Source organism: Trichosurus vulpecula, chromosome 8 (genome assembly GCF_011100635.1).
Source record: "Trichosurus vulpecula isolate mTriVul1 chromosome 8, mTriVul1.pri, whole genome shotgun sequence".
Classification (NCBI taxonomy): Eukaryota; Metazoa; Chordata; class Mammalia; order Diprotodontia; family Phalangeridae; genus Trichosurus; species Trichosurus vulpecula.
This window is the reverse complement of record NC_050580.1, coordinates 57,124,202-57,137,722: the sequence shown is the minus strand read 5'-3', so window position 1 is coordinate 57,137,722 and position 13,521 is coordinate 57,124,202. Positions and strand designations below refer to the sequence as shown.

At 35.5% G+C, this 13,521-nt stretch overlaps 1 protein-coding gene across 1 annotated transcript in view; it reads right to left on the bottom strand.

Annotated features, from left to right (window-relative positions):
• The window catches only part of KAT6B (lysine acetyltransferase 6B), a 212,516-nt gene that overhangs the window by 80,930 nt on the left and 118,065 nt on the right, over positions 1-13,521 (bottom strand). Inside the window, exons 3-5 of the mRNA XM_036735114.1 lie at positions 8,768-8,876; positions 684-799; positions 321-402 (exon numbers count right to left, since the gene is read on the bottom strand). Coding sequence (XP_036591009.1) covers positions 321-402; positions 684-799; positions 8,768-8,876 — 307 coding nt within the window. The remainder of the gene's footprint in view (positions 1-320; positions 403-683; positions 800-8,767; positions 8,877-13,521) is intronic.

The following is a 13,521-nucleotide window of genomic DNA, read 5'->3' as shown; positions in this document are numbered from 1 at the left end:
TAAGTGTGTCAAGTGTCTGAAGTCACATTTGAACTCAGGTCCTCCTGACTCCAAGGCCTGTGCTCTACTCACTGTGCCACCTAGCTGCCCCTCTTTTTTTTTTTTAACTGTGTTGAACTTGACAAATTTATTGGTCATGTTACCTAGCAATGAAGCCCATACTCATATTCCATTCCAAACCCTAAGATATCAGGTTGAAAGGGTAAGCTGTGTAATTGAGCATGCATTAGGCCTACTTCTGAGACCTCTAACATAAAGATGACTCTGGTGAATGCCTATGAAACTTTTAAAGAAAGGTTTCAAAGATTTTGAAAGTTCACCTTTTGGCATTCTGGAAAGCGGTGGGTCACAGCACTCCATGTGGAACCCTCTATCGCAAGAATCACAAAAAAGCATATTATCCTGTAATACAACACAAAATAAGTTGAATAATGGCTAACCTAATGAAAAATGTCATTCAAATAATGTATTACCAAATTAACAATAATCAACAAAACTAGGCTAAGTATTAAGGTATCTCCATGCATTCTGGAATGAAAAAGAAAAGTATCAACAAATTACAGCAGCAAAACATTTAAAGTGAAAAAGCAGCTACCGCTCTACAGATTATCTTCCCCTCTCCCACTCACAAAAAAAAGTGAATACTAATAAAAGATCATTTAACTATTAAAATATGAACTTACTGCATTTTTGCCTTGGATTCTACATGCACTACATGTCTTGCATTCAATACACTGCCATCTTAAGGCCTTTACATTTGTTGTTAATTCTGGACAGAATTTCAAACATGATGGGTGTCCTATAAAAAAAATGTAAATTGCTTGATGTTAAGAAACTTTTACTACATCCCCTATCTCTAATTTTTGACTCACATTTTCTAATGTACACTTAGTAGACATTCAATGGTGCCAGCCAATGATCAACATTAAGATTTTCATAACTTTTTAAAAAAAATCACAGAATCATGGGCTGTTTTGTCTTTCCCTTTCCTGAAAAAAGAAATGGGATGACTACATAAATTCTTTCCCATGAAGGAATGCCCATTTATGGTACAATATAAATATTTGGTCAAGGTGTTTTTTTTAATTTGATGAACATTACAGCTACTATAACTAATAGTCCTTAGAAACTTGACAGTGAATATCTGTATTGTGCTATATGTTCACTTAAGTCTGAGCTCCTGGAGCTTCATAAACCACTACCACCATTTTGTTATTGATTGCTTATCAGCTGCATTGTTCTGTAGACAGTGCTCAGAAAAAGGACTCAGGATAGATGACCTTTTAAACTACTTCTTTGACTGCATGGCTAAATCATGAAACCAAAACCTACAGTTACCTAAGTTTGAAAAATAAGATAATATAATGTCATATGCAAATGATAAAAAGGATGAACATGCCAAAAATATATTCAATGAATTCTAAGAAATTCTGATTAGTTTTTTCCCAAGCACATATGGAATTAAAATATATTAAAGACTTGAAAATTAATATAAAACAAGAATATTCAGGAGCAAAAGGGAACTCACTTAAATAATTCTCATTCTTCCAAGGTAAAAGTACTGGCTAGAAAAATTTTTCATGAAACTCAAACTTCATTTTAAAAATATGCTCTAAAACAAGAGTATCCTATCAATAAGAAGAAGAAGAAGTGGCTGGTAGCTGAAACGGACATCAGATCCATTCTTACCAAGTATGTACTACAACTTAAAAAAAAAAACCACAACATGTAATTTTAAAGAAATGCTGTTCAATAGACACACCTTGAGACCATAAACACTTGCTTGTATGACTGGAGGCATAAAATTCAAAAGAAACTTGCCCAAACGGCACATTTCACTCAACCCAACCTAAATAAGATGAGATGATTGTTACTGTGGGCCAAACAATGCACAATCTGACTGACAGTGGCAGAAGTGCCAGTAAGGGTCCAAGTTGAGGTCATTTTCATCTCTGGACCCCAAGGTTTAATACTGAGACAATGAATATAAACGTAAAATTACGTTTGGAGCCAGGTGAGATGGTGCATAACTCAGACAAAGTGAAGATCATCAACCTCCCCCACCCCTCCCCACCCCTGGTTATCCTGAGCTAGGTAGGTCATTTTCCTTTGCCCCTTGGCATCTTTTCCATCCCTTTGGAGCAGATCAAAATCTCAACCTACAGGAGTTACATTCCAAATCCTATTGGATAGCTAAGTTGTCCACTTCCAAAAGAAAAATCAGCATCTTTCAAGTGCAACTCCATCTTAGACTGTTAAGAGATCACACAGTCCAAAATATCTGATTATTTCAAAAGGTCAGAAGTGGGTATGCACAGTGTCAATAACTACTGGGGGCCAGTTAATGTTCCTATATGATGGGCTTTTATCCCACATACTGTTGGAAATTTTAAACTTTACTTATTTTTTTAAACCTAGCTTTTAAACCAGCAAGAACATTAGTAAATCCCATGTGAAAGAACTTATAACCAAGCTGCAACTGAAAACTGAAGGTGTAATAAAAAAGCAGATTCTGTGATTTTAAAACTGTCTTATAATTTCCTGACTGTGGCAGGCTCATTGTTTAAATGTGTATTTTGGGCTGATGCCAAACTGACCCCCCTTTCTAAAGCTTAGTAGGTGCTTCATAAAATTCTACCCACCAGAAGATGTGGTTATTTTTAAGTGAGACATTCAAAATCAACCATCGATACTGTTTATAAAAGCACACTATTTTGAGTTAAAAACTATAACTAAATTTTTCTATTTAAAATACAAGGAGAACAAATCTGTCACAGGCAGCTGCCAATCTCTGGCTGTGAAATCAACATCCAAGCAGAACTTGTGGCCCTATTTTATCAGAAGTACTTCTATACCAAATGAGTAACTAAGTAGATATACATATATACACACACATACAAACAGTATATAAATAATACCAAACCTCTCTGACTAGCAAAGAACAATCAAGTAAAGGTAGAAGTCTGTCATTAAGAGGTGTACTCTGATCAAAAGGAGCTTAATGTCCTTAAATGGGAAAGGAAATAAACTAAGAACTCCAGAAGTCCTACTAATATAACTATCAAAAATTAAATGCTAAAATACCCTATAAACTCAAAATGGACCCATGTATGATACTGAACGCTTTTAAATGATGTTTTTGTTTTTAAATTTTATATTCTATAAAGATATAAACTAATTTTTCTATATTAAATTATTCCCTTATCTTTTATTGTTTGCTATTTGAAGATAACCCAAAGGGCAGCAGAAAGGAGAACTGCAGATAGGGCTGGGCTACACAAGAAATTACACGGAAGTGATATGAAATACATCAGAAAAAAAGTATGACTTCTCCCCTCCAAAAGATGGGGTGGTTACCCACAAAAGATGGGCAGCCATGTTTTCTACCAAGATCCATGCAATGTTATGAGAACTCAAGGAGAGCCTCAGCATAGTAGGTAGATTCCCACAGGAGATGTACAGGAGGTCAATGACAAGGGCAATACGTGATGGGCTGATCTACCGTAGCTTTTAAGATTCAGTTACTGAAACCATTTCATCACCCAGTGATGTGACTGATAAAAACAATATTTGATTTGGTACAATATCTAACAGAGAGACAGTATGGCATAGTAGATAGAGAGCTGCATTGAAGCCAACATGGCTTGGGTTCAATTCCCTCCTCTGATGTATTGTAATAATAAAAATGGTATAGCACTTTACATATATTATCTCATTTTATCTTCACAATAACCCTGGGAAGTACGCTCTGTTATTGTTCCCATTTTACAGATGAAGACACTGAGGCAGACAGACTGACTTCTCCAGGGTCACAAATCTAGTAAGTGTCTGAGGCAGGATTGAAACTTGAGACTTCCTGACTCTAAACCCTAATGCCACTCAACTATGTGGCCAATGTTAAGTCATCTATCCTTTCGGTGCTCTAGGTAACTTTCAAAGCCTAGAAATTACATAGGTGCTAACTTGCACTGGTAGAAGAAGTATTTTTGCCTGGGACTTTACTATACCAATGAAATCAGAGATCTAGTCCCTATTACTACTATTTGTGGCAAACTTATTAATTCAACTGATCAACCAACAAACAGCTATTAAATGCCTAATATGTGCCAAGCACTGTGCTAAAAGCAGAATACAAAGACAAAAGTGAAATAATTCCTGCTCTCAAGGGACCTTACATTCTAATGGGGCTGGCGGGGGCGGGGACAGGAGGATGAACAAAACCTATGCACATTTATAAGAATTTACACAAAACAAAGGCAAGATAGTTTTGGAAGGAAGAGGAGGAAGAAATAGAAAAGCTTGAAAATGTAGAAGGTAGCACTTTAGCTGCATTTTGGTAAAAAGTTTTGATTTCAATGAAGTAAAAAGAATATAAATGTTAATTCAAAACTATGTTGAGTCATAAAAAGCAAGTAAAACTTCAAGTTCTAACAGATTTATAAACGTGAAGATAACCAATTTTTACTGTCTCCATATTATAAAAAAGAAATTTTTATAAAAGCTAGATGCGACTCACATGTAGGATGGAACTAATCTGAAATATTTTATAAGTAGTAACATAATTAAATAAAAGGCTCCTTTTGGCACTATGATTATCCTAGGAAAAGAGAAATTTCTAAATTTGGTTACTTTATCAAGTCAGGCAAGGGGAAATGTTTATTGCACATGCCAATGAAATCTAAGTAGATTCCAAATGAAATCTCCAAGTCGATTGTAAATGCGACATCATACAAAACAGACTTCAGGTGGGCAATTACTAAAAGCATCCGACACATATGGGAAACACATTAAGATCAATTCTCCTTATGGGTTGCCATCTATTTTTTCTCCTGGTTTTATAGTACTTAAGAGTATTTCTCATGAAAACATCTTATGTTAGAAATCCTTCTGATCAATCTAAACAGTCACAATCCAACCTGTGAACTCATCTTCCTCACCCTTAAATGTCATCCATGGGTTTTTCTCAATTCAATAAAGCTCCCACTGTCACATCATCATGCTGGAATAGGGATTCTTAACCCAGGCCCCCCAACAGATTTCAGGGCTTCTCTGAACTTGGATGGGGCAAAAAATTATATTTTATTTCAATACAGTTGCTTTCTTTTGTAACCCTAAATGTTTTGCTTTGGGGTTTTTTTGCATTTAAAAACATCACTCTGAAAGTAGGCTTCACCAGATTGCCAGAGATCCCTGACAAAAAAAAAAAGGTTAAAAACCCCAGCTCTGGGGTCACCAAAGGCAAACAAGTAGCCACAAAAGGCCCGCAGTGGATTTTCACTGGCCTCCACTGGCATTAGAGGGCACTGTTGAGCTATTCATGGTGAGTTCTCTCTCTACTGTAGCTACCACCAGTTGTCATAACACAGCTCCTAAAAGTAAATTGTATTTGGTTTTGAACCTTCAATTTAAAAAACAAAACAAAACAAACAAAAAAGCCCGCCCACTCAATCTTACCTATAAACTGGATGTCTACAAAGCATTTCCCTGTGTAAAGAACAATGGGCTTTTGACTAAAGTAGCCAAACCCAGATTGGCACAGAGCAATATGGGGAAGATTAAGTTATCCTGAACACTAGGACAGGATTTAGTTGCAGAGCCCAAAGAGGAACTCTGATCTATCCTATAATGCCAAACAAAGGAACATGAAGATCCCCAGGGCTTGAGTTTCAGCCATGAAACATACACTCGTTTCAAGGCCTGAAGATTTCTCTACCTGAAGAAGAGGCTGAACTCTTCTGAACATAAACTAATTCCTGCCACATAAGCCTTCCAGGTACTACTCTTATCACTTTTTTTCTTATTAAAAGTAAATGAAAGGTATTTAAAATATTTTTTTAAATCATGTCTTAAACACCATTCCCTTAAACCAAATAAAAAGAACCTAACAATTTAAGAAGATAAAACTCTGGTACACCAAAATGAAAAGGTACAAAACATACCAACATATCCCTTTCTTAGTTCTCTGATTTGAGCAAGAAGAAACGAGGACTTCATTAAAACTATCTAAGAACTAGAGTGCTTTTATTCTTTATGTTGGAAGTTTTGAATTTATAAGTCAAGAAGAAATCTCTAATTCTTCACCACTCAAATACGTCACCACAATGAAAGGAGTATTTGAAAAGAAATATCTGAAACATTTGAAAAAGAAACTATCTCTTGCTCTCCACTGCCTCACACACGACAGTATTTTGTTTATTGAGTTTCCTCAGATATATGACTTGGTTTAGAGACAAATTAAAATTACAAAACTGTGAGGTTGATATACAGCAGAATAATTCATTCAAAGAGAGGCGGCATGAGAAAATGCAGAAGCTGATGGAAATACCACTGTGCTTTGCATCTTCTCTTTTCTTTCTATACTCTCTCACCTGGTAAACTCATCAGCTCCCATGGGTCTAATAATGAGCAATATGGGGAATTATGCAGAAGATGCTCAGATCTACATATCTGGCCTTTATATCTCTTCTGAGCTCCAATCCCAAATCATTAATTGCTTATTGGATATTTCAAACTGGATGTCCCAGAGGCATCTCAAATTCAGCATGTCCAAAATAGATGTCATCTATTATTTTTCCTCCAAAACCCACTCCCTCTTCAGATCTTCTCTTACTGACACCAATATCCTTGTCACACGGGTTTCACACGCGTTTGCAACCTAGGTGTTATCCTCCACTGTTCCTCTCACTTACTCACTCCATGTATCCAATGCCTTGTCAAATCTTATCCTTTTTATCTTTACAACATTTGTCAGATCTATCTTTATTTCTTCTCTTGTACTGCTAATACCATACTTCACATCATAATCTCTCACCTGAATATTTTAAGAACAACAATTCTATCTGGTCTCTTTATATAAAGTCTTTCCCTACTCCAATGCATACTCTACTCAGCTGACAAATGGATTTTCCCAAAGCATAAGTCTGACCATGTTACTCCTTACTCAATAAACTCTTTACTACCTGCAGGATTCAATATAAAGTATTCTGTCAAAACTCTCTATAATCTGGTACCTTCTTGCTTTTCCAGTCTTCTTACACTTTATTCCCCTCTACAAACTCTAAGGAATACTGACCTATATTGCAGTTCCTTGTGTAAAACACTCCATCTCCTATTGATGTGCTTTTGGCATTGGCTGTACCCATACCTGGAATGCTCTTTTTAATCTACCTGGCTTCCTTCAAGACTCAGCTCAAATTCCACATTCTCCAGGAGGCCTTTCCTACTTCCTCCAGATGCTAAGTCCTCCTCCTTAAGTTTACTTTCCATAAATTCTGTATGTATCTTGTACAAACCTATTTATTTACATGTTGTTTCTAGCATTAGAATGTAAACTCCTTAAGAAAAGGGAATACTTTTTGCCTTTCTCTGTATCTCTACTTGTTTAGTATACTGCCCGGCATATGGTAAACATTTATTGATTCGTTACTCAAAAAAATTTAGTTGAACGCTTGCATAAATGAGAATTAGGACTCGAATTCTAATGATGAATGGGATACCACCTATCCCAATATAAAACAACGATACTGTCTCACTGGATTTAACTAAATGGAACATATTGATAATATCATTGTATCTCTGTCACCATGTATTGCACCATAACCAGACAGATGAGTTTTAATGAAACTGTATCTAAGACACTGTCAAGGTCTCTTTAGCAAACATTTTTATATTTGAAGAACATAATGTCTTATTCATCTCTTCCTTCTCAGCCACAGACTAAAGGCCACTTACTAGTGGCGATACCTATTAAAACAAGATAGAAGACAATGAATTGTCATTACTCTTTAAGAGGGTTACTCTCTTATCTATTCTTTTAGCAGTTCTTATTAAGAGAACAGCATTCCAATTTACTTATGCCTTTTGAGGAAAACACTGTCTCTACCAATAATCAGTCACCAACTCTCCGCCTAGCTTTAAAACTACAGGAATTTCTCTCATTCCTGGACATTTCTTTGCTATTCTCACAAGCCCATAACTCAGTCCCCCATGTTTTCTTTTGAATTATATTAAAAGATCACAATTCACCAGTAGGTGCCACAGTCTAAAACAGGAGGTGCTCTAAGTAGAAAAATCCTCTAAACTGAAGCTCTGGGTTATTTAAAACATTACAAATGTGCTCATTATGTCATATAGTTTGTGAATTTGGAATTCATACACCCCCTGAGCCATCCTACAAATAAATACGCATTAAGATCTCTACAAGCAAAGTATCACACGAGTGACTATGGGAGAAAATAAAATATCCAGATCAGGCCTTTTGCTGGCCTCATGCAGCTTTCAGAGAAGTTTCAGTTCAGTCCATAGCCAGAGGGATTCCAATGATGACAATGCTGATATCATTAGCAGCTGGCATTTATATAGTAGCTCTTTAAGGATTAGAAAACATTACCTGGACAAGATCTCATTTGAGTATTATTACTATGCTGTGCAATAAGTACTACAGGTATCATTACTGTCACCTTAAAGAAGTGAACAGGACACATGGTAATCACATATGTCATGTCAAAGATGGAAATTTGAGCCTAAATCTTCTTGACGCCAACACCTGCCCCCTATTCACTGAGGCACACTATGAAATGTTGTGTAAACACAACTACTAATGATATCTGGCAGAATATATTCCCATTTATCTCTTTTCCTTAACATTTTTAGAGCTCCTGATTGATGTTAGAAAAACTATTTTGAAGAGGGAAGAATTTAATTTTACAAAGAATCTATCCTACCACAAATGACAACTATTAGTAAGTACACAAATACACTAACTTACCACTACTGCCACAGTCTGCACAAGACAGGAGTTCTTCTGGTTTTTTCTCTCGATTTGATTCTTTCGTCCCCAAACAGAAGCTACATATTGGAATGGGATCAGCTCGAGGCTAAAACAAAATAAAAAATTTTTAAATGGTTAGTTTTACCTTAGCCACGTAGTATTTCACTTTGAAATGAAAATGAATGAAGCAAAACCAAAAAATTTTCCAATATGTCTTAGACAAGGAAATGGAAATGGTACCCATTTAAGGTAACTATTACTATTGATTAGAGTCAACAGTAAATGGCTAATGCTGCAAACCCTTTATTTTACATAAGTACAATAGGTATTATCTAACATTTAAGGTACTTATATACAAAGCAGCCAACAAAGATCATTTATCATGAGGAATTTATTTGAGGTCCCAAACGTTATCATAAATAACACCTTTAACAAAATCATTCATCTAATGATCAATGAGAAAATGATTTATACTTCTATGGTAAATTTAAAAACTGATAAGATGCTTTACTCATAATAACCCTGTGAGTTAAGTCGTAAAAGTATTATTATCTTAATTTTATGTACAAATGAGTAAACTGAGGCTCAGAGAAGATAAGTGATGCCGGAGGCCACCAAAGCTAAGTGTCAAAGCTGGCTAGAGTTTGAATTAACATCTCATAACTATAAAAGCAATGCTCTCTTCACTATACTGGGGTGAATGATATAGCATGTATATAATGTAAAGAGGGTGAGATTTTTTAAGAAGACCATTGCTTTGTTAAATGTTTAAATGCAGCTTATTTTTATTTATCTATTAAATATTAACCAATAAAGGCCCAGTTTCTATAAGTGACATAAATAAGACCGGCACTAAAGAAGAATAAAATATTTTGGTGGGATCACTAGAAAGGACAAAAAGGCTACCATCAACAGCTTCAAAAATATGTTCCTTTTGACACCAAACTTCAAAAATAAACCATGCTAAACAAAGGTGAATTCTCAATTTCTGACATTACCATTTTGTAAAAGAAACAAGAAAACATTTGTCTAACCCCTAGCACCCTATTAGGATCACTATGGAAATCACTCTTAACAATGTATAAATCTGCATAAATTTTCAGGTTTCTCAATTGCTATTTACCATTCCCAGCAACTGTAATGTTCTTATCCACAGAATAGGTGAATCTAAACTGGAGAGATTTCTTTTTATCAATCTGAATATACAATAGTGTATAAAAATAAATTTTCAGTGGAAATCTAAAGGTTTTAAAGTTGGTGCCTAGCAGGTTAAATGTTTTACTTTAAGATTTTCCAATGTGTTTGCTTTAATCTCATGGATCAAAAATCTATTAGAAACACAACCCCATCATGATACCAGGGAAAAATAGTAATTGGGCCTAAACTAATAAATGTATCTGGTCTGATAGAAACATTTTACATTGTGTTGAATAAAATTTAGACCCAACATGTACATATTAACTTTACTTACCAAAAAACCTGCATACGTACTTAAAAGATCACTTTAAAAAATAAGTAAAGAAATAATAGTATTTTATCATCTCAAAGGGCTATAATGAATTTCAACAATTTTCTTTAACATGTTACAACATCTCTAAAACCAGAACTAATCTTGCATCTAAGGAAAGCTCCATCAGAGTATTCATACACTGTCCACATATGATTATTAGTATTACTTTACAATTTGGGCATTTCTTATGCTCTTCCTTTCAGCTTAATTTACAGTTCTAATGTGTTTATTCTTAGGAAGCAAAGTAACTAAGAAAATTCATTTTTATTTCTAGTCACAGCTAGAAAACAGAGCACAGTCGATTAGAAAAATAAAAAAAATACAAAGTACTGCAAATTGGTCACTGATTCTTGCCAGTTTTTAAAATGCCAGATAATCAGTGCCACATAATTATGGATCCATAGTTATTACTTGTGAGTGTTCAACTGCAGTACCTTGGGAACACTTTTGTTCCTTTAAATAGCAATTAAAAGAACAATCTGATTTTAAAGTGACAACATTCCCCTGATAGATTCTAGCTAAAACCCAGTCTTTGCACTAATGGGATTCTTGCTTTCATTTGATATAACAATGCTCAAGCCATTTCTGCCATCTAGCAGTGCTAAATAATTTACGAAATGTCACATATCATTCACGCAATGAAACAAATCCAAATCTACAATCCCATTTATCTTTCCCAGATGAATTTTTAGCTGCAAGAAAGACATGGCCATCAGCCAGCATTCATGCTCATTTTCGTTTTTTAACTAAAGGTAACATAAAGGACAAAGGTTGCTAGTAGTTCATGGCTAGAAAGAATGATGTCCCCCACTATATACAATAATACAAAGCAGAGATATTGTCACTTCATGCTATGTTTAAGAGGACCCCATGATGCTGATGTGTGCTTAAACCATTTATTTAAGGATAACTATCTCACAATACTGTTAAAAAAAACAGCAACAACAAATCAGTGCAGTATACTGAATTATTGATAATTCAAGGCACTTTTTTTGGCCAACATCAGCATAGAAGATTCTAATTAACTTTTTAAAAACTCACTTATGTAAAATAAAACTTTTAAAGCAATGTGTGCAAATAGGTCAAAGAATTATGACTCACTATCCTCAGAACATATAAAGACTGTTTCCAAAAAATCCTTTTTAATAAATTAAAATGGATTTCAATCACAAATTAATGACCTCTTGATACTCTACAATCTTTTACTGAAAGGAATCATATCTGAATAGCCTTAAAATGGAACAAGGAACAGAACTTCAATTTCTGAGTTTTCATCTCTCTGACTTTATAAAAGGCAGCTAACCCCATTGGTTGTTATGTTTTCACATCTATATTGCTGTTGTACTTGTGAGTTATCAACTCATATGAAAAGATTGCTAAATTTACAGTTAAGAAATACTCTGCAGGGGGAAGCAGACAGAAGCAGTGGCTATCTTGGCCACTACTACGGCAAAATCAAGAACAATGATCTGTAGACTTTCCTTGGTTACTTTTTTCCATTTAGTTTTGAAGATCAGGATAAAGCATGAAGGACCCTAGGGATGTGAGATCTTCATGACTCTGCCACTAATTTCATTAGTGACACGAGAGGCAGGGTGTTAGGTATTAGTAGGTACCATGAGACCTATGATCTCATGTCAGCTCTGCATTGAACTAGCTGTGCAATCTTGCTGAGTTTTAGTTTTCTCATCTACAAAGCAGAGTAGGGGTGTAGTTATGAGAAAGATGAGAGAACAGGAAGAGTGTCACATATAACTTGACTTTCAAAAAGACAGGTTCTAAGAACTACTGATTGGTAAGATTGATGCTGATCCCTGACAAAATTCTAGAAATGTATGAGCACTGTGAGTCAGAATGTGATCAGTAAAATGAAGTCATACAAAACTAATTTAATTTCCTTTTTATAAATTGGATTGCTAAATTTTATATCAGTAAAATGCCATAGATATAACAGATTTCAATCCAACAGTTGACAAAATGACTACTTAAATACTTGTCCACAAGCTGGGTGGGGACTTAGTGTTAGTACAATCAGATGAATTCTTCACAGGTTGCACCACTGTAATCGGCGGATGGAATAACAGTTGCCAAGATAGAAAGTAATCTCTGGTGGCTTGTTAGAAGACCCTATACTTGGGGTCTTGTATGAAGACAAAGAGGCATGCTTAGCAAATCTATAAACAAAACATTCAGAACTGTACAGCTAATATTTTGGATGACAAAATCAAGATTCAAATAGTGCTGAATAGGCTAAACAGATTGTTGCTATTGTTATAGAGTCATTTCAGTGGTGTCTAACTCTTGGTGACTCCATCTGGGGTTTTCTTGGCAGAGGTACCAGAGTGGTTTGCCATTTCCTTCTCCAGCTTATTTTACAGATGAAGAAACAGGCAAACAGAGTTAAGTGACTTGCCCAGGGTCACACAGTAGCTCAGGTCTCCAAGTCTAGCACTCTATCCACTGTGCCACCTAGCTGCCCCTAAGCTGAACAGAAATAAGATTTAATTCATTCCAATCCCAAAGCTTTTAAATACTGGCATCCCTACCTGGAGCTGGAAATGCAAAGACAAAAAATAAAACCAAACAGTCCCTGCCCACTAGAAGTTAACATTTCACTGAGGTGACACAACATGTACACAAACACATACATATAGTAGAAGAAGAAATGAGAAACCAGCAGGGAAGATGAAGAAAGCCTTAGTGGAGAAGGTGGCACTACAAAGCAGGACTTTACTGAAGTCAATCTGCGAGGCAGAGATAGGATGGGGGAATGTCTGCTGTGAATGACCAGAAGTGGGGCAGAAGACTGGAGCTCAAGATCTAGCTACAAGTCCTGTTTGAGCAGAGCTCAAAAAGGAGGAAACTGTAAAGAAAGAACAGCAGGAACCAGAAAGTAGAGGAGGAACATAAATGCCAGAGAAGTTTGCATTTTTTCTGTTACAGAAAACAGAGAGCAACTAAAGAACTGAGTCTGATATGGGATCACAGATTCAGAGCAAGAGGGAACTCCAAGATTAGTTGATCCCATTCCATTTTACAGATAGGGAAAACTGAGGCCCACTGAGGTTAAATGACTTGCCCTAAAGCACAGTTTCAACCATGGCACTTCCCTTCAAAATAAACTCTATTACCTTTAGAATCAAACAAAAACTCTTCTGCTTGGCATTTCAAATCCTTTACAACCTGACCCTAACCTACCTTTCCAAAATTATTGAACATTTCTTTTCTTCATACACTCTGT